A 25,151-nucleotide genomic window follows, 5' to 3' on the forward strand; every position below is an offset into this window, starting at 1 on the left:
ACTTTTGTTGATGAAGTTAATGTCAGGATCAATAGTATAGACGAGTTATACAGATAGCCTACAGTTATCTAATATGAAAATTGAACCATAAACTGGGCCTTTTTGAATAGTTAAGCTACAATTATGAATCCTTCACCAATTTGTGGATTAAAGACCTAATACAGGCGACTTCACCAAATAGTCAACTCAAAAGGGGTGTGGAAGAGGAGTTCATCAAAAAATTGTGAATGATTAAATGAAATGAAAAATATACGAATTAAAAACTGCTTGAAATTCTTGGTCTATGCTATATTTACTACACTATACAATAATCATCTGTACTAAATCAAAATAAGTTACGAATGGTCATTATTTTCTTTTTCAAAAGCTATCAATAGATGTAGAAGGACGTCCTTCGAACACACCGTTCCTAATTAGTTAAATGAAAATTGAGTATAACCATAATTGGAACCAATAAAACCACTATTTTTTAATGAAAACATTTTTGAATTTCAAATAAACTTGTGATATTTTTTGTTTGGTCCAACACTCTGCACATCAATATCTATTTTTGACTCAAGGCTTCTCATACAACTTTTTCTTTATATACGTGAAATAATGCTCCGACTAATCGTTCACCATGTTTCGAAAATTCACTCTGTATACTATTGTCTGGCGAAATTGATTGTATTTTGAATGTATGAAGAATCCCAAGTGGTGGTGTTCATATAAAAGTTCAGAGACTATCGGTACACAGCAAAGTGAACTTTAGAGAGTTCAATGATTGGTTATAACGGAAACCCACATGAATCGTTCCTATGAAAGTTTTTCAGGAATAGTTTGAAATTGTAAGTTTTCAAGAAATCTCGACATTTAATTTATCTCCGATGAGAAACTTATTCGAATATCAGGGTACAGAAAACATCCACGAGGATGTATTCCAAACTCATGCATGGAAAGGATGTATTCTTTATAAGTACCTGTATAGATACATTTATGTATTCTCAACAACTTTGATGATGTAAGTATTTATTGAAAAACAGAATGGTACATCGATACGACTCATTGAATCGATACGATTCAATTGAATAATGATCCTCTTGTAGATGATCACTTGGTGATCGAAACACGTGTCGAGGTGTTAAAAATAACGATTTGGTGTTGGGAAAGACCTACAGTAATATTCACTATTAGAGAAGTTGCAAAAGATGTCGGTATATCGGTTGGTTCATGCCATGCAATTTTTTTGTAAATTTGGGACACAGAGCGTGTGGCAAGGAAGTTTGTTCCAAAATTGCTGAGTTTTGATCAAAAAATTGTTGAATGACGTCAACGGCGATTCAGATTTGCTTAAAAAGATTCATAGTAACGACATCGTAACCAAAGTCAAATCATCCCAATTGACGGGCCTAGGATGGCCAAGACCAAAAAAACACCAGGGGCATCAGGAGTTCTTGCCAAATGGTTGGACGGTCAATATAATTATAAGAAGGATTATCTTGAACTTATGCGCAGCTTGCTAGAAGCAATACGAAGACACATGCAGTTTTGCGGAATAACATTTCATGGGTTTTGCATGACAGTAATTAACAGTAGGATTTTTGACTGGTCACTGTCAACTAACGAAACATCTCCATAATATGGGGCTAGTAGACACACGTCTATGCAGGATGTGTGAACAGGAAGATGAAACTGTCAGGCATGTCCTATGCGAGTGTCCGAAATTATCGTCAATAAAAGGGTGTGTGTTCGGCGAGTCTTGGCCTACACCTGCTGATATAAAGGGGATGTCTCCCAATGATCTAGTGCTATCGGTACCACACCATCAGCGGCCATGGAGATCCTTCTAGATCTACCTCCTCTCCACATTTTTCTGGAGAGAGAGGCTAGATGGACTGCATACAGACTTGTGCACATTGCCAATTGCACAAATCAATTGAACAGACTGTTGGTTGACACTGGAAGTCACAGAAAATGACCTCTGACTTTATGCCTTCAATTGTCAACTACGAACTGCCCTATAAAGTACTATTCCCGACAAGAGAGGACTGAATCCTCCGGGAGAAGGAAATATCAAGAGCAGATAGTTGTTGGTTCACAGATGGCTCAAAAACACCTTCCGGTTCTGGTGCAGGTGTTGTTAGTCGCAGACCCAGGGCAGAGATATCTACCTGCCTGGGAACTTATGCTACTGTATTTCAAGCGGAAATTTACGCTATTAAACTGTGTGCGGAGAGATTGGATGAATCCAACCTCACACACAAGTCAATAAAAATATTCTCGGACAGCCATGTGGCGTTCCAGGAGTGGTTCAGTCCAAGGCGTTTATCTACCCTTCGAAGCTTGATACCAATCAGTTGTTGGACTACAGTAGGGATGAACTACGATGTCTAACAGGCCTTCCTATAGGTCACTGTCATTTGAATCATCATATGCAGAGACTTGGACTGTCGGAAGACAGTGTGTGTCGCCTCTGTTTGGAAAATGATGAAACAGCAGTGTATATAGAAAAGGACAGGATAGGATGACCTAGGAGGACAAATACAGATTACAATAATGCACCTCCTCACAAGTCATTGTTTGTTCGTGATTTTTTGGCCAAAAACAACACCGTAGTCATGCCTCAGCCACTGTATTCATCAGATTTGCCCCCCTGTGACTTTTTCCTGGTCCCAAGATTGAGGAAATCCATTAAAGGACGACGTTTCGCGACGATTGGGGAGATAAAAATCGAATTGCTGGGAGAGCTCATGGGCATACAGAAAAGTGCATATCGAACTGCTTCCAGGATTGGAAAAAACGCTGACACAACTGTTTGATATCTGATAGGGTCCACTTTGAATGGAACAAAATAGAAACTGATGAATGAATATATATTTTTTGAAAAAAAAAAATTCATCTCATTTTTTGAACAGACGGCGAATATTATCAAAATCAGTTCTTCCTCGAGTTTGCAATTCAAGTGAAAAAGTTTTGTGGAGATGCTAAAAGCGACGTGAAACATGCCTCGCAGTTGTTCATCGAGATATATAATCGAAAGTGGAAAACATGTAGGTACTGTATTTACTTTGGTTTGGTCAAGATCACTCGCACGCAAGATTTCACTTTACTCTGCACTGACTTATTCTACTACTTTATTTTCTCGACATCGCACAACTTTGCACTTATCTTCAAACAATCACTTAATAATTCACAGATATTAAAACTCTATGGCACAGTTCTTGAACAACAGAAACAACACTTGTCGCTGTTTCGTTCGATTTCAATTCAACTCGATCTAGAGTGCTTAGTAAAACAAGCGCGACTCACGGGCAGTTGCGTAAGAGACTACCTGTATGGCAATTTGCTGCCCTGCTCGCGGAAAGAAGTATCGAGTTCTGTCCGTGGGCGTACGTAGAGGTTTTATCAAGGTGGCGATTGTTTTGTTTTCGATTCTGGTGGATGAATATGAATGAGTTATGACGTCGCGTGTTTACCGAGTCATTTTGTTTAAGGCGAACCAATTGGCATTTATTTTATCGAAAGTGATACCTCAAGAAATCCAAATTGGGAAAGAAAGTTTTTGGCTCTCTACTACTCCATCTAGATGAGAAAACATGTGAGAATCTTCCAAAAAAAGGAAGGAAGCAATAAATTAAAAAAAAGGAACTCTACACATAGATGTGTAGATCATGTACTTTCAAAATCAGACCTTTAGACTGAGCATACGTTTCAAAGATCATCTACCACCCTGCTGGTGGATGTAGATGAAAACATCACTGCTTTGAAGAGGCATGGAGGATGGAAGTCAACATCTGTGGCGAAATGATATATAGATGATTCGATCTAAAGTAAAAATGTTTCTGCAGAAAAAATCTTGAATTCGATGAAACAACCATCTACCAGTACCAGTAACGAAATTATGAATGGGGATATCGTATCCCCGATACCATCTGTTATGGTATACAACTTTTCGAGTTTTACCATCAATTGTATTAACATAAGACGATTTCGTTCATGGAAATTGTTGGAAATATTATTATCGATATTTCAATAAAAAAAAGCTTCGCACATTAAAAGATAAGACCTCATTAATCCTTTGTTGGCACAAGTTCCAACTTCTGAGGGGGCGACAGCTGATTAACGGAAAACACTTTTTTCAAACAAACTCTCATTAGGGATATCCTAACAACTGAATCTCATTTTAAAATATTTCTGTTATAAGTCATAGAAAAAGTATAGTATTCTATTCGCAAGAAATGGGCATTACTCGCTTGAAAAAACTACGCTTGCCTTCGGCTTTCGTCGACAAACTTCATTCTCACGAGTGATGGCCATATTTGAGTCATTTTGCATATTGTGATGGTACGGTTCATGTCTGGATAAAAAAGACATTTGTAGGATTGAAAGATTTCAAAAATCATGTCTAAGGTATACCTATATATGGTAGATATTAGAAAATATGACAGAATTTCATATAAACTTTAAAAAACCAAATGGTTAACTATGACCAATAGACGTGTTTCACCCTCTTCCATAAAATATTAATTAACAAATGTCCATCATATTTGTATTACACAATAAGATTTCGTAGCGATGTAAATACTTTAAATTTGAGGTTTAAAGGGTTACTTTCCCCTCCTCCCCATCGAACCACTCTATATCGACGATTACTCAGTTATAACATATGCAGTTTGTATAATAATATTCCACAAAAATATAAATTTAGTAAAGTTTCCTTATTCAAGTGCTGTTACAAAAAATATATCATCGCTGCTCCATCAGGAAGTCATTGATTTCATACATTTTATACTTCTGAAAAATTTTCAGTATGAACATTCAACATGTTTTCTCTTTCTCTTCCCTCTGTCCTTCCTTTTTTTTTTCTCTTCTTTTTTGTTTTTTATCTAGTTTAGTTTTCTTTTCTTCAAGGCTAGAACTAAGATCAACCGTACCCTTTCGGTACATGTTGTTTCTAGCCTCATTTATAGTTTTATTTTTATATATTGAATAATTATTGTATTTATATGTAATAAGCGAGTAAAAATAAATATTATGTTATATTATTTCTCGCTAGTTGAATATTATGTTATTGTTTGTTGAAGGGCCATCAATATATTCCACGAAGAGACATTGCGAATTGGGAAAAAACAAACGTCATCATTTATAACTCTTTACAGCTTAAATAGGTAAAATAAACACATTCTGGAAAAACTGTGTTAATGTCACATAACTCACTATTTACCAAATCAATCAAAAGCGGTCATTGGAAACAGGCAAATAAAACAAACGCGATAACAACCATCTGTTCGAACTTCTCACAAGTTGAGTAACAGTAATTCAACCATAATTAAATGATTAAATATGTCATGGTTCATGATTTAGTATTCTGAAAAGGAACTCTGAAGTGAATAGCGTGAAAAAAAGATACATGCGGAAGTGGATGTGTAAGGATAACAATAACATAAAAACTGTTTTATTTCTTGGGAATTGGATTGTCAGAAATATATTTCACTTTGAACCTATTTTCCTGAAAATAATGAAGGTAGCCGTATCATGTCAAGGCAGAGTTCTGACTTCATCATACTTGAATTCATATTATGTCCTTCAAGAGAATTTAATACACGAAGCTGTCTGAGTATTTCAACAGTTATTCGGCTTATATCTCCACAATCATCACAAAACGCCGTCTTTTCATGGGCCTCTTCAATCTTGGAATAGAAAAAAGTCACAGGGAGCCAACTCTGCTGAATACGGTGGCTGAGGCATGAGTGAGCAGGGACATTATCGTGGTGAAAAAGCCATGAATTGTTTTTCCACAAACCTAGAAGTTTTCTTCGTATTACTACTCACGAGCGATGTTTACGTCATTCAACAATTCCTTAGCGATGCTCATGCGACGGTTTTTTTGGTCAAAATTCAGCAATTTTGGAACGAACTTCGCTGCCGGACGTTTCATGCTCAAAATTTCCAAAAAAATAGCATGAGCCAACCGACTGACTCAAAGTACAATCACCGTATGCCACTGTCGACGATTCGCAAGTGTTTTTTGAGAACTTAATTCCATTTTCACACGATATTTGATGTAATTTTTTTTGATCCATTTTTTTCGATAGTCAAAATCCGCCGAACACGCAAAAAACTTCTAACTTTTATGCCACTTACTAAACTAAAGTAAACGTGATAAATAGCTGAAACTGTGCACATGTGCACCAATGGATTTGTTTGGGACCTGCACCCAAGGTCCTAAATCCTACAAATCCTTCGACATGTTCATAGAGACAGTCTGTCTTCGTGTAAAATTTTTCCAAGTGAACGTTCCAGGTGAGTCTTTTATCAAGGATAATGCCAAGATATTTCACCTCCGTTCCAAATGGAATGACCTCACCATTGAGGGAAAGTGGCGTTAGATCGTCCAATTTTCTCCTCCTGGTGCTGGGGTTGACAGACATCTGCTCCCTCAGGCATCAACTGTGAACAACGTCCAACGTGCTTTGGAGGATAATACAAACTACCCTTCTCGATGTGGACCTTGCCAAGATGACAAGGTTATCTGCATAAGCTTAAAGGTCTACTTTTCTTCTGTCGAGGGCATCAAGCACACTATCTATCAGAAGCGACCACAGAAGAGGAGATAGTACCCCACCTTGAGGGCAGCCCTGGTGACCTTGAACCTAATGGCCCCGCCTTGAATAGTCAAGGTTACAGTTCTGTTTACCAGCAAGGCATGGTCGATTATGGTCGATTCTATAGCTTTCCTAGTCAGAGACGATCCTATAGATTCAGGTAGTGCATTATCGAATGCTCCTTCAATATTAACAAACAGAGCAACCGCAATCTCTTTCTTGTCAGAGGATTGGTACATTTTCTCTACAAGGTTGTTTAATGCTAAATCTGTTGATTTGCCGGTTTGATAAGAATATTGGTGGTCATTTAGAGGGGATGCATATTTAATGCTACCCTCCTGATGTCTTTGTTCAGGGTCCTCTCAAGTCCTTTCAATAAGAAGGATGTAAGGCTGATTGGTCGTACCGATTTATGGTGTGGGTCTCTACCACCCACTTTAGGTATATATACCACCCTTGCTGCCAACCAACTGGGTGGTATATAGTTCCACGCCAGACTAGCTCTGTACAATTTTGTGAGAATAGCTAAAATTATTTCCAGTCCGTTTTGAAGAAGAGCTGGAAATACACCATCCTCTCCAGGAGATTTGAAAGGCTGAAACGACTTGATAGCCCATTCAACTGCCGGTGCTGTGATAACCTGCTTTTCGCCCTCCCAATCGTTTTTTTTTGGGGCGTTTGGCGCCCTCGAAGATGGGAGGTTTGTTGTTAACAAGAGTCAGATTTCCAGGAAAGTGGTTTTCTATTAAAAGCTCTAACGTGAATATTCCATCGGGTCGTTTAAGCGACCCAATTTCTACAGTCGGCTTTCTAGAGAGAATCTTGTGAATTCTTGTGCGCGAGGTAAATCAGATATACTCTCGAGACAAGTGTACTAACATTAAAAAAACGCTAATCGAATGTATATAGCCCGCGAAATTTGAACATGCACCTTTTTTTAACAATCCACATATGAGCAAAGAGGGTGAAAAGAAGAAGTAGCTAGACGCAAGACTCCGTGCAAAAGAGGTGTAACCTGTGTCAAAGCCGTTTTCCGGGTTTGTTAGCCGTAGTCTGTAGGTTTTGTAAGCCTGAAGTTTCGTCCACGGCTGCGGTGGGCATTATCAAGGGCGATGAGATAACGAATGCAGTGTTCTCGTTGTCTCCTCCGCATATACTAGTCAGTGGACTCCATTATATCAAAATTCCGTTCAGCGATCAGAATCTGTTCAGTGTAAGTGCTTGAAATTCATGTTTTTCAAGTGCAATGGATTCTATCCAGCTAGAAGCGCAGACCAAAATATTTTATTAAACACATTCAACTTAAAAGCCCTAGCAGATTGAAGAAATGGCACCGCATTTATGTTTTCAGTTGAACTTTTGAATAACGAAATTTTTAAATTGTTGATGTTCATTGTATATTTTAATATTTTACTTATCAAAAATGTATATGTATAATTCTGTAAATTTTAATTACTTTTAAGCTCTCTTTGTGACTAGTCCAATAAGTTTCATGTATTTACACTTTTTTTTATGTTGTACATGTGAACTTTAGTGATGAATAAACTTCTATTCTATTCTATTCTGATTGAAGTGACTTGTTAAGACAAATTCAGTTTCTTGTCTTTTTTTATTCATGTATACTCTCTAATTATTTGTTTTCTCTCTATTTGTGGGTGTAAACCTGTTGAAAATAAACATATTACTTTTTTTACTAAAGTATGCGCTGGTCAGGTCCTATCCTATACATTCGGGAGGGCGCGCCAGCATTATCAACCACCAACTACACCCCACACCGTGGGGTAAGTGATCATTGGGTCCGAGAATCATGTGCCGTGAGCCAAGAATGATAGCTTTCTACATCTGTCCGGGTAAGATTTCTGCCTTAGTGCGGCAGGCCAGTATGATTTTAAGATTTGAGAGTAGAGAGGCCATCATCCCACTAAAGACTCCAATAATCAGAACAACCACCTTGACAGAGTGGTCTAGATAGAGTCTGCGGAGTTTGAAGAGAAAATCTCGATATTTTATCCGTTTCTCCTCCTCTTTTCGGACGATATTCGTCTCGCCAGGAGCTGAAAACTCCACAACAAATATCGTCTTGCTCTGGTGGTCGAGAAGGACTGCATGGGGCTTATTAGGTTGTATGAGCCTGAGGGTGGGGGGGGAACGAATAGTTCCAATAAATTCGGCACTTCTGGTTCCCCACAACGGATTCAATATCCCCCGGAGCGTAAGGCAACACCGGTGTCTCGTCAATACCGTAAGAGTTCCGTAGATGGTAATATAGCAGTCTTAGGGCCGCGTTATGTCGGTGTATATAGGCCGAGACTGCATATGCTGGACATGTTGATAGCAAGTGCATTAAGGTCTCGGATGCCTCGTGACAGGCCCTGCATATTATTATCATTATTATACTAGTCCATGAACTACTGACATTTCAGAAATGCAACAGTATTCTGCTTCTGGGGTTTCCAAAACCTCAATTAGAATGTATTTTGATGAACACCCAAGATCACAAAAAAAATCATTGTGGAATCCTCTCCTATATTAACTCTTCGTTTTTTTTAATAAAAGGAAAATCTTTTTACTTCGAAAAGGACAGATCAAAAACTGCCAATCCAAAATCAATTTTTTCCAGGATCAAATAAAAAACAGACCACGATAAACATAAGATTATTATATTTTTTAAAATGAGGAATGAACCACAAAATTTCGGAGCATTATATATTTTTTAAAGTATGTTGCAAAATAAACTAACCTTTTGTACAAAATCAAGTCACAAGAAAGTAAAATTACGTAGGTCATAATTGCTAGAAAAATATCTCATCCTACTCTAGTGGACAACAGAACATAAAGTATAATTAGTCTTAACCCTACAATTTACGTAAATCTAAAACAAACACGCTACCATCCGAAGCGCTGGCTCCTACTTTGTCCCCTCTGGAATTCCAGCACACCTCAAAAATACCTCCCGTCCCCTTGTAACTGTGAACGAGCTGTCCCGTTTGCGTCGACCAAATATGCACGCACTTATCGAAACTACCGCTCGCCAAAAACTTTCCGTCTGGACTGAACGCTACCGAATAGACAGGCTCGGTGTGTTTAGTTAGAGTATGAGTACACGCCCCCCTTTCCACGTCCCACAGTCGAACCGTGGAGTCAAAGCTGGCAGATGCGAGAATTAAATTCATGTTGGGGTTCTGGGTTCCGGGCCCTGTCGGAGACCATTTGATGGTATATATTTCTTTGGAATGGGCCTGCAGGTCGTGGACACAAGTATCATGCTTCATTGACCAGATTTTCAGTGTCATGTCGTCTGAGCACGAGGCCAGGAGTTGACCCTGAGGGTCCCATTTGATGGCGTTCACTTCATTCTGGAATAGACAAAATATAATCAAAATTAATCCCGTATTTGGCTTTTCCAACAAAATCCTTTTGAATACACAATCACAAAAGCATAGATACCGTTTGCGAGGTTGTGAATTATCCACAGCTGTGCAACGGCACGCGATTAGTCATTGAAAAATTAGTGATAATCGTTGTCGAAGCCAGCAATTTGAATGGCAAGTTTCGAGGTGACAATAGATCAATAACATGATTTCCTATTATACCTACAGAAGTGCCAAGTCATTTTGAATATGTGCAATTTCTAATTAGATTGACATTTGCAATGACTATTGATAAGACCCAAGGCCAAAATATGTTCGTTTGTGGCTTGGATTTGAACACACCATGTTTTTCACACGTCATGGTCTCCAGCAAACCATCCAGTTTGTTTGTGTTAGCTATACATTTACTAACAAAAAATATTATACATACTTTATCATTGAGGGATTGATATTATTCGTATGTGTTATTGTTCTAACACACATAATGAGTTAGTTATTATTTTCTACCCTAGAAATTTTCTATGTGGCTAAACAACGTTTGCGCCGAGTTAGCTGACGTTTGTCCTATTATAAACAGCCAAGGTTTCTTGGGAAAGTTGAGATAAAGTTGAGAAATACTCACGGTATGACCCTGGAAGGATTTTATAGGTTTATCCATGGACAATTTGCAAACGTGTATACACTGATCTGTAGAGCAACTGGCGAACGAGGTATTAGTCTGCCAATCGACATCGAGGGCTGGAGCAGAATGGAAACTGAACTGCTGAGTACACTGACCACTAGCTGCGTCCCAAATGATGGTAGTTTTATCAACCTACGAAAAAACCTTGTTGAAATATCTAGCAGATGCTAACGTTGAATGCAAGTGAGTTTGAATACCACAAATATGAAACACAGTAAATTTGTCACTGAATAATTTACTTGCTTTATGAATTCAGAGCTGAGAGAGGTTTAGTGATTGGCTTCGGAAATAATAAATCAGAAGTAAAAATATGATGACAAGATTTATTATAAGGAATAAATATAAATGAATAAACAATGGTACATGCAAAAATTTGAATTCGTCAATCACGAAGTGCAAACCAGGCCTTTTGGCATAGTATTTTTTTAAATCTGTTTTTCCGTTAATCAGCTGTCGCCCCCATACGAACGACAACTCTCAGAAGTTGAGAAAATTGTGCGAGCTAAGGACTAACGAGGTCTTACCTTTTAACGTGTGATTGCTAACACGGTCAATAAAAACGCTTGTTATTATCGTTAATAATATTATTATAAAAATTATAAGGCATCAGAAAGAACACATTTTGAAATTACTTTCAGATGAATAAAATAGAATATGTTTATTCCATCACATCAACTACAAAATGTACATTAGTGACAAGTCAAACTGACAAACAAGAATAACAATAATTGAACAATAGTTGTTGTTATTTATATACGCTCATTACATCTAAAACAATTATTATGGAAATAAAAAAAATAGAAAACACATGTAACATATTAAAATATTACTGTCTCACGGATGATTCTGGAACCGTGTTAGTAATCACACGTTGAAAGGACAGACCTAGTTAACGGAAAAACAGATTTTAAACAGAGAACAGACAGAATTCAAATATTCGTCGATGAAGTAGAAATAGTGCCTTAATAGCGAGTCCTTAACTCTAGCCTTGAAACGGTTATAACTCAGACCGGTAATGTCTGTTGGTATTTTATTGTATGAATGTAAGTTGTGCACCTCTTCGAGTAGGGTATTTATGAAAGTCAGGAATTTGTAAGGTACTTAGTATTATTTTTGTGAATCTCTAAAATGTTATAAAGTATGAAAATACATGGCAAGGGTAGAATGTTGAGTTTTTGAAATAGAGGACGACAGTGTTCTCTGTAAGAAACACTGGCTATGATCCGATTGCTTTTTTTGCATACGAAAGGCTTTAATTGCATGTGAATACCTAGGAACAGTTGAGTAGAAAGTTTTTTGCACAGACCAGCAACATGTCATCAATTTTAAACACCAATAAATCTACATGTTGCTTCTTCCTTAGTTGTCTATTTGATGATATAATTTTCTGTGTCTTATCCCTGTTTAGTTTGAGATAATTTGAAGTAAACCAAGTTTCAGCATCATTATCTGTTCTAGAACATAGGTCCATTAAGTCGTTAACATTTGAGTCTGCTTTTACCATTGATACATCATCTGCATAGCAAAAAGATAAGCTTGAGAGTAAGAAATTAAAAATATCATTATTATATACCACAAAAAGAGTTGGTCCCAGTATGGACCCTTGTGGTACACCGTGCGAAATGGATCTACATGTGCTAGAATTTCCAGACGTATAAACAACTTGTTTTCTTCCACATATGCATAGTAAGTTGCAATTTTTCACAATATCGAAATAGTAGACAGCCAAAACCTTTCTTTCTCAAAAATATACCTCTTTGAATCAATTTGAAACATATTTTTGAATGGAACAACTTATTCATTTATGAATAGAACGCTACCATCTGAAAAATATGAATATGAGTTTGAAGTTCAGTATTGTCTGTTGCTACTAATTCTGGACAAAATTATAACTTATCAACTTACTCCAGCTGAAAGTATGTAATTTCCTCTTTTATTCCACTTTAGAGCGAAAATAGGTCCCTTGTGCTGACCTAAGGTACTAGCTAGGCGTCCATCTGTAGTCCAAATTCTAGCATAACCATCGTAACTACCAGTAGCTAGAAGGCTCCCGTCACACTGAAATAAAAAAAAAATTATAAAATCCTATTGTTCCCCACCATACATTTGATCCGAATAATCGACAATCTGAACGCTGGATCAGAAAAAAAATGTTTTGCCCACCAAAATTGGAGGCAGTCTATAGAAAAAAGTTATGCATCAAAATCATCATCAGTGAGTGGACAAAGGATGAAAGAAAATCAATTGGCACTCACCCAAAACTATTTTTTGTATTAGGTGTTTTTTCAAAGAGATCTTTGAAGAAAATATGGTAAATTTTCGGTATGTGGACACCCGGCGATTTTGAAAAAAATTTTGACTGTACTTACGTATTTTGATGCGTAGATTACGAATCCGAAAGAAAAAAGCGGCGCTCTCCCTTATTTAAAAAGTTACGGCCCTTCAAAGTTCAGAAAAGGGCAACTTTTCAGCCTTCTTTTTCACTAAATAAACTATTTAAAAACACAAGCATTTATTCACTAGGTCACCTTTACATCTTATTTCTCCTTCTTTAACACCTTTCATTTCAATAATCAACATTTTTCTTATAAAAATGTTAAAAAATGTACGGAGCTGCTTTTTGGTTACATATCACTGTATTTTACGTTTTTAAGGTTAATGATATGGTTGGTACGACTGATGCAGTCCATATTCCTGAAGTAATTCAAATGTTTTTTACCTTCATTCTTTAGATCGTAAATTGGTTTTTGGTGGTGTATTACAAATTTGAAATAGTAGGCGACGGCAAATACCAACCGCTTTTTTCTGAAATGTCACTAGTAAGTAACCTAAAAATAGAATAATGTCACTAGGAGAAGCATTCGTTTTTAAATTAAGTTTATATAAGTTTATATAAGTAAATAAGGTGTAAAGGTGACCTAGTGAATAAATGCATGGGTTTTTAAATAGTTTATTTAGTGAAAAAGAAGGCTGAAAAGTTGCCCTTTTCTGAACTTTGAAGGGCCGTAACTTTTTAAATAAAGGAGAGCGCCGCTTTTTTCTTTCGGATTCGTAATCTACGCATCAAAATACGTAAGTACAGTCAAAAATTTTTTCAAAATCGCCGGGTGTCCACATAACGAAAATTTACCCCATTGGTAAATATTCGAGTTGACCCCGACTTATATATTTTTTTTCAATAGCAGAAAATCAGTTAACCCAAAAAACTTCTAACTTGTATGCCTTTCACGAACAAACCAAACATGCTAAAATGTTGAAGCTGTAAAAAAATGTACGAGACTACTGTATCAACAAAAATTTAAAAAAAAATTGCTAATTGAATGTACATCGCCCGCAGAATTTAAACAATCATCTTATTTTTTAAACAGTCCATGTATCTTTGTGAATGACATACTTTGTATGTCATTGGATCAAACTCATCATATCAGAATCAACCTTTCTTGTATATATTATTTGGAACTCAGAAAAAAATAATTCCAGTTCACATCTTATACAAAATATACTACCACAAAATCTACTCACATTCCAGTCAAGCGACGTAACGTCTTTGTTACTCGGTACTTCTGTTCCACCTTTCTGAATGCAATGTCTCAATACCAATTGATTGGGACTGGCAGTATTGTCAGACATATCCCAAATCCTAGCTGTACTATCACCTGAGCCACTGGCTAATAAATCTGTTGTGGGGTTCCAGGCGCATATAAAAACTTCAGATTCGTGTCCACGAAGTACAGTTGCTTTGGATGAGGGAATTTCAATGGAAGTATCTACCTCCATCGTCTCACTCTGGGTAGATACAACTGCTGGAAAATTAAGTGGATTACCTAACGGGACCTATCCGATCATTGCCTGAGATTTAAAAGTTTTCTTTTATAACACCAATGTATATGACTGAGAATGACACATGTTATAAAAACAATATTCAAGTATGATAGTTTGATGACTTCATAATAACGTGAATATTATATTCAGACAATAAATGGAATTTTACCTTCCTCTCCATTGGTCTCCGTTTGTTCGGCCTTGATAGCCTGTTTCTGCTGATTTTGCTGGTTCTGTCTGCTAGCGACAACATCTGGCATAACAGCATCAATCAGACTCAAACTTTCAAGCAGCCTAAGTTCCGTTCCATCTTCTCCAATACTAATTTCAGCTTCAGTGTATTGAAGACCTTTCTGCAATATACTGAGCAGAGCGGCAGGCGGTACTAGTGCTCCATTGATATTTGATTGTGATATATGGGATTCAATGCCAAACGTGTATGCAGAATGCTGGAATCCTACAAGATATTTCTTTTAATGCATGCACTGATGAGTTGGGTCAGTATTTACCTGATTCCTGTAAATATCTATAAACTAAAAAGTTTACTTCATCACTTGAAAAACTCATCCTGGGTTTTTTATTCAGAACATTGGTTATATTTTACAAAATTGTATAAATGCTATGAGAGATAAAACATGAAGGCCCAGAAACATTAAAACTTCGACTTGCTCTGCAAAAAAATATAAATGAATGTCTAAGTGAAAATTTGTGTTTTTCATAGATACCGACTTACATTATTTTTTAAATCTCAAAGGAATCAAAAGAATACAATAATACAATATAATTTCCTCTACTGTTTACATCACAGATCACAGAACAGAATTTACTTTTATGTATGTCAGTGATGTCAGAATATAGAGTGGCTTTTGAAGAGAGAACATCGACTCCAACAACTGAAGAAAGAAAAGGAGATTCACATCTTTGGTATTTACGTCACTCATACACTTGACGTTCGATACGTCACGATGTTTTACGAGTTGCATATTTTCTTTGGGAAATTTTGGGATTTGATTTGTCACATTTTGCTGTGACCAGTGGACAAAGCGTTGTGTCATCCGCAGGTGGAATGAAGTGACATCAGGTGTATGTGTACAACATAGAAATGAAAATGAGGTGAAACTGCAACCTCTGGCGTAAAATGAATCCAAAACAAGCACTAACTATAGAAATATAATACAATCCATACAATACTCTTATCAGAGGATTGCATTTCTGGTGATAGAAAAAGTGCTAGTTTTGGATGATAATATGGATTGGCCGTGACGTCACTATCAAATATATTACATATTACACCAGCGGAATACACAACGTCTTGTCCAGTGAGTCACAGAACTATGTGACGAATCAAATTCCAAAATTCTCACAAAGAAAATATGCAACACGTAAAACATCATGACGTTTACTCCATTAGTGGCCCGATGCCAAGACATGAATTTCTTCATTTTTTTCAGTTGTTGGAGTCAATGTTTTCTCCTCAATAGCCAGTCCACATTATAACGTCACTGATACCAAGTGTACTAAATATTGACAAGTGACAACTGGCATTTATTGAAAAATGGAATTCTCTTTATCTCTCTAAATGTTTTTGCTTCCATTTCCATTCTGGCGCATTGAGCTAAAAAAACCATGAGTATTGGAAGGCAATTGATTTCTGTCATCATCGGTGATGTCTTTTGATAGATGATTCGATGATAAAGTATCTTGTGTCAGTTGCAACTTGGCTCCCTTGGGAAAAACTCTCGACAGCTCCATTTAACGTCAATATTTTTACACCTACACACCTATTGATAGTGAATGACAAATTTGTAGCAACACAACACGTAACACAAGACCTCTCTAATATTTTACACTTGTGCTGTTCAGTTTCTGCTACTGTTTTTCCGTTAACTAGCTATCACCCCTCCCCCACTACGAATAACAACATGCAAAAATCTAAACTTGTGCTAGCTAAGAATCAACGAGGTGTTATATTTTAACGTGCGAGTTATCCTTTTGAAGTGCATTCAAAGTTCCATATTCAAACCCTGGTTTTCATTATGAGTGAGTGTGTTTCATTGGCCTTTCCAGATTGAATCATTTTCTTGCCAAAAGTTATTCGCTATATATTCTATATATATTCTATATATGCTCGATCACATAACAGCGAGCAAAAATAGCGAATAACGTTTGGCGGGAATGTCCCAGTATGGAATACGATTAATGCAAAAAACACACCTGTCGGCAACAGCATGAATATCTAACCAATTGTAGTTAAATATTCAAATGGACCAATGAGTGGATCCGATGGATGACATTAATGACTTTCCTATATTTGAATTGAAGTTGAAGTGAATTATTACTTTTTCAGATGTACTTTGTTTTACGATTAATCAAACGTCATATTTATTATAATGGAATGTTAATAATGCACATTTTCTGACTTATAAAGTTTTCTTGTCATAGAGTGACTTATTGAAATGAAACCTCGTGTAACCGGCGCGGCGAAATAAAAATCCGGAGTATAATCTGATGAGTCCTTCGATTAATTCGATGAATTATTCCATCCGTTCAGTCCAAACGATTAAAAACTCATTTTATGTGTAATGTGTGAGCTTCATGATATGGTGAGTATAGTCCAAGATGGAATTTTTCTGTCAAAGCTTGTTATATGAAATGAACAGTATAAATGAATATGTGCATAAATCATACAAATATAAACTTAAATATAATCATACAATAATACATACACATATAATACTTCTCACATACATATATAATACTTCTCAAGGTCCTAATCAGCGTTTTATACGAGAATTTTGCGATGTTTGATTTCTTTCAAAGAATTGGGTACATAAATTGTATGTTTTCTTGCTCTCATATATTATAGAACACTTCGCTGGATTCAGGTATTGGCAGAGGTAAATTGTTGGTTGTTTGGCGCGTTTGGTATACTGCATTATGTTTTGTTTCATGCTTTTTCTTCATTATAGTAACAGTTTCCAGGATGAATATAGATACAAATTATTGTTAGACTTTATTAATTAACAAAAAACGGTTTACAGTGATCATTTAATTTGGCATCGCTTGAAAATCTCACCGCTTTTTTTGAATAATAAACAGAGTTCATTGAATGTTTGCTACGATACCTCCATATATAAGGCAGTTTCATATCTTAGATGTGACTCAATCAGTGTCTGATAGGTCATTTTGACAATTGAGACACCAAGTTCTTTTGTAATAATCCTCACAACATAACATCCTGATGGCATTTTTTAGTAACATACTCAATGTGATATGTGATATTCAAACCATATGCGGTAGGAATTACGAGACAGATCAACAGTGTTGTCAAATAGTTATAAATACAAATGTCAAATGAAGTTTTGAAGAGTAAAGAAAGGATAACGCAAAGCAAGACAGAGGTGGAACAAAATAAAAATTTCCATCTCAACGTGAACCTAATAACTTACCCATTTCGTAACTTGGAAGACGTAAATGAACTGTTGCAAAATACTTAGAAGACGAGATGATCCTATATATTTTTCATATTCTCTCATTATTCTCTTAAAAAACATGATCAGTATTCAACTAAAAAATGGTATACTTTTTTTGGTATGAAATGTAGGTGTTTTCTGGTGTTTACTTATGAAAATTCTATTCTTCGCTGGTCGTTGATCAATTTGAAATATCAATTCTTCATTACATTACATTACATACCCTGACTTATAAGTCAGGGTATGTGAATAGGAAGGCAGATTTTTTGAATGTACGCGATAAGAAAGACTCTCTGTTGTTTTTTTATTCGTTTAAAACAAAAAAATCACTTTTGATTATTATACCAAAGTTAAATACAACAAGCAGTGCTAAAAGTATGATTAGACCGAGACACATAAAAATTGTATGGTTCGTGGCCAAATTCGTATAAATCACTCCCGCTTAGAGGTTGAAGGTTTTGCAAAGGTTTTTCAATAAAAACTTGTTTTCCTTACGACCAGAATAGACATGTTCGACGAGTTTTGGAAACATTTTTCCCTGGCACTTGAACTTTGCGGCAAACGTGTTCACGATGAACCACCCTGTATATGCATGAATGCCCGATAGAATAACTTCAGTGACAACAGAAAAATGATTATATGCTGCTTGACTGAATATGGCTGCCGTGTCCATACTTTTGTTCGCACAATCTCCTTCGTTTCCAGACAGGTGCTTCCCCTGCAGGAGATACTCCAAATCGTTCTGTGCCTCTGTTTATGAATAAAAGAAAAAAAAAATAAACATGTCGGTATCGTAGTATGGCGTCGGGTAGCGAGAGTGCGAAGAAGTTGGGTGGCCCTTCTCCTTCGGGGGAAGAATCTTCGGAAAGTGATGAAGAAACTGAACCGGCAAAATCCTTTCACAGAAGAGTGTCCACGAATCGCGAAATAAACAGTTCGGTATGTGTGTTTGTGTGTCAATAATCGAGAGTGTCTCGATCTTTCAGTATGCAGATGAAAAAGATAGCATGCGTGTTTTGTTTATTTTGATAGCGATCTAAAGTTCTCAAGTAGGCGTGGTTGCACTATTCATTGAAAATAAGCTCGCAAATCGAGCACGATGTTTGCATTGATTGCTTTTGGCACGCTGACAACGCTTATTTTATATGTCGATCAAATTTCTGACCCACTTAGTTTACTCGCCTCATTGTTGCATTTTGGTTTATTTCTGTAGCGTTTGATTTTAATCGATTGTACTTGACTGTTTCAATAAACAACTGTAACATTGAACTCGCATCCGTTTATTTCTACCAGCTGTTCACGAGTAGGCTTTGGATTGTTTTTGTTTCTAACCTAACTTAGTGGAATGTTTTCGTCCAAAATACCGAATCAAATTCCAGTGAAATTGTGTGCAAGTTTAATTTTCATGAGGCGCTTCCAGAGCTGCTTTCTACGAGCGTTTCGGTGTGTAGAACGCGTAACAGGTGTACGCATTTGGAACATGTGCTGGGTTGGCCCGTAAATCGATAATTCGACTACCTAGTTCCCGGTCTTTTCCCGGCGCATTGTTTCTTTTATGTCTCTCCGTTTTATGATGTTTCTATGCTGCGGTCGTGAGGGATATGCCCCGTTTAGCGGAATCGAATTGAAATGCGTCCATGAATATTTGTTAGCTCGAGCCGTCGTGTCGAACGGATATAGGAATGCGAGAATTTAATTTCATGATTTAGTTAGAGCTATAACGGCTGGTAATATGGGGTGGTTGAAAGAGGTAATTGACCGTATTCAGATAAAAATAGTTGTATATGTACATGTCCTAAGAAGACGTGTAAAACTTTAATTGTGAATGATAATTTTCAAATAACATTTTACGGTGAAATTCTCACTGAACAGCTTACAAAACCACAACCGTGTTTTACTATACAACAGCTTGTTCAGGCATGTTCATAGCCACATACTTTGAGTATACTGTTTAGTTTGTGGTTCCCATAGTATGTGGTTGTACTTATTGTTCTGTATCAAATATATCAGTGTTGCCAATACGGAAACCCCTGAAAATTGTATTGTTATTTTTACGTGAATATGGTTAATTGAAGGGGGAGAAAGAATTAAATTTTTCAAATATTTTGTTAAGATGAATGAGCACTAACTATTAAAAAAATTCTCGGAGTCTTCCTTGATATTTATTAGAAATTAGCAAAGAACTGAACCTGGAATAGTAATTTGGTAAACATAATTTGGCAATAGCGACGACAAAAATTCAAATTCATTTAGTGAAGTGCTATAAAAGCATAAAAACAGTTGTAAATGTAACAGATAAATCGTCCCGTTTTCAATTTTGAATACATATAGGTATTTGTTTGTTTTAGTACAGAGATGTTACTTCATGAAAAACTAAAAAGTTGACAATAATCCATCGCTTAGGTACTTCTTACTTCTTACTTGAGACTACTTCTGAAGAAATCATGGTAGGGACTAGGGTCAATTGAAGCGCAACCTCTGCTGCAGGCAACCAGTGATGCAATTGAACCCAGGATTGTTTTTTAATAAACCCTACAAAATACAAATAAAACAGAAAACTGAGTCAGATGCTACGAATACAATACGCATATATACAGACGGTTCACAAACCAAAGAAGGCTCAGGATGTGGAGTGTACTCCCGATCACTAAGCTCAAGGATTAAGTGGGGAATGGAAAACATACCAGCGTGGTCCAAACAGAACTGGCTGTTATCTCAATCGCCTCAAAATAAATAACCAGGAAAGGAATTTCTGGCAAAAACTGCACTGCACTGTATTGATAGCAGACAAGACCCATTAGCCTTGAACAGACAACGTGTTACCTCAGGGTTAGTACTAGAGTTCCACTAAGATTTAGCCAAAGCCTCTGTAGATAATAACATTATTCTGAGGTGGGTTAAAGGGCACGACAGGAGTAAAGGTAATCGTATTGCCGACTCTTCAACCAAGAAAGCGGTTGGACTAATCATTTTAGGATCCAGTGACACCTACGGCCTTCGACAATTGCGGAACTAGCTAAACGTCACACCCATGCTCAATCCCTAAAGAGATGGAATGGAATCAAAGGATGCAGTCTTGTCAGGATCACCCTGGGCGACCCTGGCAAGCTGGCGCCGAAGAAATATCTGGCGATGACCACAATATGGGGCTAGTGGACACACCTCTACGCAGGATGTGTGAACAAGAAGATGAAACTGTCAGGGATGTGCTATGTGAAAGTCCAGAGTTATCCTCAATAAGAGAGTGTGTTTTCGGTGAGTTTTGGCCTACATCTTCCGATATAAAGGAGATGTTGACCTGTCCACCTTCCTAGAAAGGACAGGATGGACGATGACCTAGGAGGACAACTCCTGTGGGCTTACACTAACCCTCCCTACTCTACAGATACAGATGTAGGGACTAGAATATCAGGCCCGGGAAAAAATACCGGAATACCAATAAAAAAATCGAATGTGATATCCCGTTTCTGACATTTCAACAACGAAGTTACTTATTTCACGTGGTACAAATAAGAACGGACACTCGCTTTGTTTGCCATCGATTGAGCTAAAGTTGTCATTTTAGAGAACTAAGGTTAGAATGAGACCAATATATAGTGGTCATAGCAAAAAGGGTTGAGAAGTTATGTAAAATAAAAAATATAGACAGAGATTGAAAGATTGAAAAATTGATTGACTAAAACGAAAAAAGCGCTAGTGTCGGAAGTTCGTCACTAGTTATGACCCCTTTCAGAAAATCTGGATCGCGTTGACGACATTCAACAAATACTGAGCGATGCTCATGTGACGTTTTTTTTATCAAACTTAGCAATTTAGAAACGAACTTCGCTGCCACACGCTTCATGCTCAAAATTACCGAAAAAAATGCATGACATGGGCCAAACGATATGCCGACATCCTCAGCAATTTCTCTGACAGTGATTCGACGATTCTCCTAATAATTTTCTTCACCTCCTCAATATTTTCATCGGTTGTTGATGAGCTGGGGCGTTCAGGGCGAGCGTCGTCATTCACAAACCTTTTATGAAAACACTTGTACCACTTTAAAAAATTCCGACTCAGAGTACAATCACCATATGCCACTGTCAACATTTCAAGTATTTTTGAGCACGTAATTTAAATTTTTACACAAAATTTGATGCAATTTTTTTATCCTGTTTTCACTGCCGAGCACGCCAAGCACTTTTATGCCTCTCACCAACCAACTAAACATGCTGAAACTGTAAAAATATACCAACAAGAAAAAATAAAAAAACTAATGGAATGTACGGAGCTCGCAAATTCTGAACGAGAGGACGATTTTTCAAGATGAACATCCCCTATTAGACCAGTCACTTTAGCATAAAAAGGGGTTAACTTCGAGAGTGAGAGTAATGAGATAATATTTGTATATACCTTCATTATGGCGTTCTAAAAGCTGTGTCAAAAGTCTCATAAAATATCGTGTCTGTACCGGAAGTTATACGAGGTCAAAGGAAAAAAAAACAGTTTTTCGCGGTTATCTCAGTTACTATTGCTCCAATGATGTTAACATTCATTATAATTGTGAAGCATAAAATTTAGGATAAATTTTATTCGAAACTTTTTTTCATGCGTTCAATCGTTTTTGAGATAGAGGGTGGTAAACGCGCAGCGCTCTGCCGTGCCTACTGTAATCCAAGGTCAACCGTGAATCTGTGAATATTACCCTCAATTTTGAATAATTTGTATTATTCATCAGTAAATATATTATATTTAACAAATTTTATAATTCACATATATTAATTTATAAATACTTACCTACTTTGTGTAATTAAAAACTCATTATGAAATAATTATTGTACATTTTAATGTATTGAAAATTACATTTTGAATATATCATTTTTGAATAATTCTTCATACATTATATACTTAGTTCATGAGACAGATGTTCCGTAGTTAAAACCGGTTTTTTTTTCGAGTAACTGCTTTCTTATGATGCACTGTTTGGAACCTTTGGTGTCGTAATGAATATTACTGGAGTTTTTTCCCAACACCAAATCGTTATTTTAACACCTCAACACGTGTTTCGATTACAAGTGATCACCAAGACTGTAATCTTCCTCTTGAGATGATCACTTGGTGATCGAAACACGTGTCGAGGTGTTAAAAATAACGATTTGGTGTTGGGAAAGAGCTCCAATATAATTCTTTAACTGCTTTCTATTCACTGAATTTATTATTGTTTCAGATCTCGGCAACGACAATTTTTAAAATTATGGTTGATTTGTGTTTTATTAGTGAGAAGCCACTTCAGAAGGTGATTGTGTTAATTTGGTAGTACGTGGTTTGAACAGTTTAAAAACTGCTAGTATCGAGAGAAATGAGGGTCATATAAACTTCATAAATACTTTAACTTCTGTCAATGTGCATATTGGGTGTCGAAAAATGTATATCAGTAAAAATTCTATCGCGGCATCGAAGCGACGCTTGGAAGAAGATCAACGTTTACCACCACCCAGTTTACCTCGTAAAAAAAGACATGAAGTGTTTGATTTCAAAAAAATGTGCCTATTTTGTAGCCAAACAGCTGATGCGGCAGTAGAGTCAAGAAAAAATGAAAAGTACCGACGCGCGATTAGTAACGCTAGTACTCTACAATTTAAAGAAAATGTCATGAAAAAGGCAGAACGAAAGGATTCTTTAGGAGAATCAGTCAAAGATCGTTTAATGTGTGAGTATGACTTGATTGCAAGTTCAAAAATGGCTAGGGCATGATTTGGAACTCCGGGAATGGGGTTGGGTTCTTCAATATGAATTTTTAGAGCCAATGACAACAATATTACTACCGGCTCCCGATGAATTTTGATACTTTATTTTGTAATTGTACAAATGGATGTGGTCCACGGTGCGGATGTAGAAAATCGTGGTTGCGATGCACTTTAGTTTGTGGTCAGTGTAATGGGCAAGCTTGCCTCAATGCTGTATCATTGCAAAGTGACAGTGAAAAAGAGAGTGCATTTGACCCTGAAATTCTGGAAGGTCTTGAAACAACGATTCAGTACAACGAAGATGATGACGATGAAATTCCTGAACGTACAGAAGATGAAGAAGAAGAAAACTAATACTTTTCTTTTTTACATTATTAATAATTTAAAGATTTTCATAACAATTTCATTTCAATTGTCAGAAATGTACAGCTGTTGAATAAAGATAAAATTAATATATATCAACTCACTTTACTTTCTTAAAATTTCCTTTGAATGAATTATTATAAATGTAATAATGTGATAAGTATAATATATTATCTAACATCAAAAAATGTATACCTTTTTTAAAGATAAAATACTTGATTATTTTTATCAAATGTATTTTCAATACATTAAAATGTACGATAATTATTTCATAATGAGTTTTTAATTACACAACGTAGGTAAGTATTATTAAACTAATATATGTGAATTGTAAAATGTTGTTAAATATAATATATCAACTGATAAATAATACAAATTATTTAAAATTGAAGGATAACATTGAAAGATATTCACGTATGACCTTGGATTGTACGCACGGCAGAGCGCTGCGCGTTTACCGCCCCCTATCTTAAAAACGATTGAAGACATGAAAAAAAGGTTCAAATAAAATTTATCCTAAATTTTATGCTTCACAATTTTTATACTATATGTTAACATCATTGGAGCAATAGAAACTGAGATAACCGCGAAAAACTGCTTTTTATACGTTTGACCTCGTATAACTTTCGGTACAGACGCGAGATCATATGAGACTTTTGAGACAGCTCTTAGAACGCCATAATAAAGGTATATACAAATATTTAGCTTATTACCTCTCATTCCGAGGTTAATCGCTAAATTGACAGGACTATATGGTTTTGTTGGAAATGAGGTAACGGGAGACAAGAAACGAGAATTTCTCTTGCCTTAGTGTGGCAGTACTAATGTTCATACTATCTAAATGATTTTTTGAAAACTGTGAACGATTACAATTTTTTTTCATAAGGTAGCTTGTTGAAATCATTCAATAGTTATCTGGCCTGTTGCAATTCAGACAGTAACTAATGGAAACTCCTTATCATAACGTTGATGTTCACGATCGATATGGTAATACAGGGATTATAATGAGGTATAGTCGGAATCACCCGGAAACCAGTGATATGGCCAATATCCATCGCACTGATATAATTACCACGGATTTCATCGAAATTACGAAATCCGATCAATTATTGATGTATCTTCAGGGA

At 36.4% G+C, this 25,151-nt stretch overlaps 3 protein-coding genes across 4 annotated transcripts in view; 1 reads left to right on the plus strand and 2 right to left on the minus strand.

Moving 5' to 3' along the window:
* jbug (filamin-type immunoglobulin domains fbug) overlaps nt 1-3,301 on the minus strand; it is a 109,212-nt gene extending 105,911 nt beyond the window's left edge. The window contains 1 exon segment of the mRNA XM_074174817.1: nt 3,047-3,301. The gene's annotated coding sequence lies outside the window, so the exon portion shown is untranslated.
* Nucleotides 3,302-9,223: 5,922 nt separating this feature from the next.
* ebi (transducin beta like ebi) lies at nt 9,224-15,311 on the minus strand. 2 transcript variants are annotated; one of them, XM_023167630.2, is made up of 7 exons: nt 15,193-15,311; nt 14,969-15,129; nt 14,629-14,916; nt 14,160-14,437; nt 12,543-12,695; nt 10,578-10,769; nt 9,224-9,940 (listed from the first exon to the last, which is right to left on the minus strand). In XM_023167630.2, exons 2-7 carry the CDS (start codon nt 15,024-15,026, stop codon nt 9,440-9,442), a joined length of 1,470 nt encoding a protein of 489 aa, XP_023023398.1. In that variant the 5' UTR covers nt 15,027-15,129; nt 15,193-15,311; the 3' UTR covers nt 9,224-9,439. The 2 variants fall into 2 exon arrangements, with proteins under 2 accessions (XP_023023398.1, XP_023023397.1); XM_023167629.2 differs by having other exon boundaries at nt 14,160-14,440.
* Nucleotides 15,312-18,674: 3,363 nt separating this feature from the next.
* LOC111503932 (diacylglycerol kinase eta) overlaps nt 18,675-25,151 on the plus strand; it is a 215,583-nt gene continuing 209,106 nt past the window's right edge. The window contains 1 exon segment of the mRNA XM_074174819.1: nt 18,675-18,871. Within this exon segment, the coding sequence (XP_074030920.1) occupies nt 18,731-18,871 (141 nt within the window). The 5' untranslated portion in view covers nt 18,675-18,730.

This window comes from Leptinotarsa decemlineata, unplaced genomic scaffold (genome assembly GCF_025532065.1).
Source record: "Leptinotarsa decemlineata unplaced genomic scaffold, Ldec_3_MD MMD2_tig00000882_RagTag_RagTag, whole genome shotgun sequence".
Taxonomy (NCBI): domain Eukaryota; kingdom Metazoa; phylum Arthropoda; class Insecta; order Coleoptera; family Chrysomelidae; genus Leptinotarsa; species Leptinotarsa decemlineata.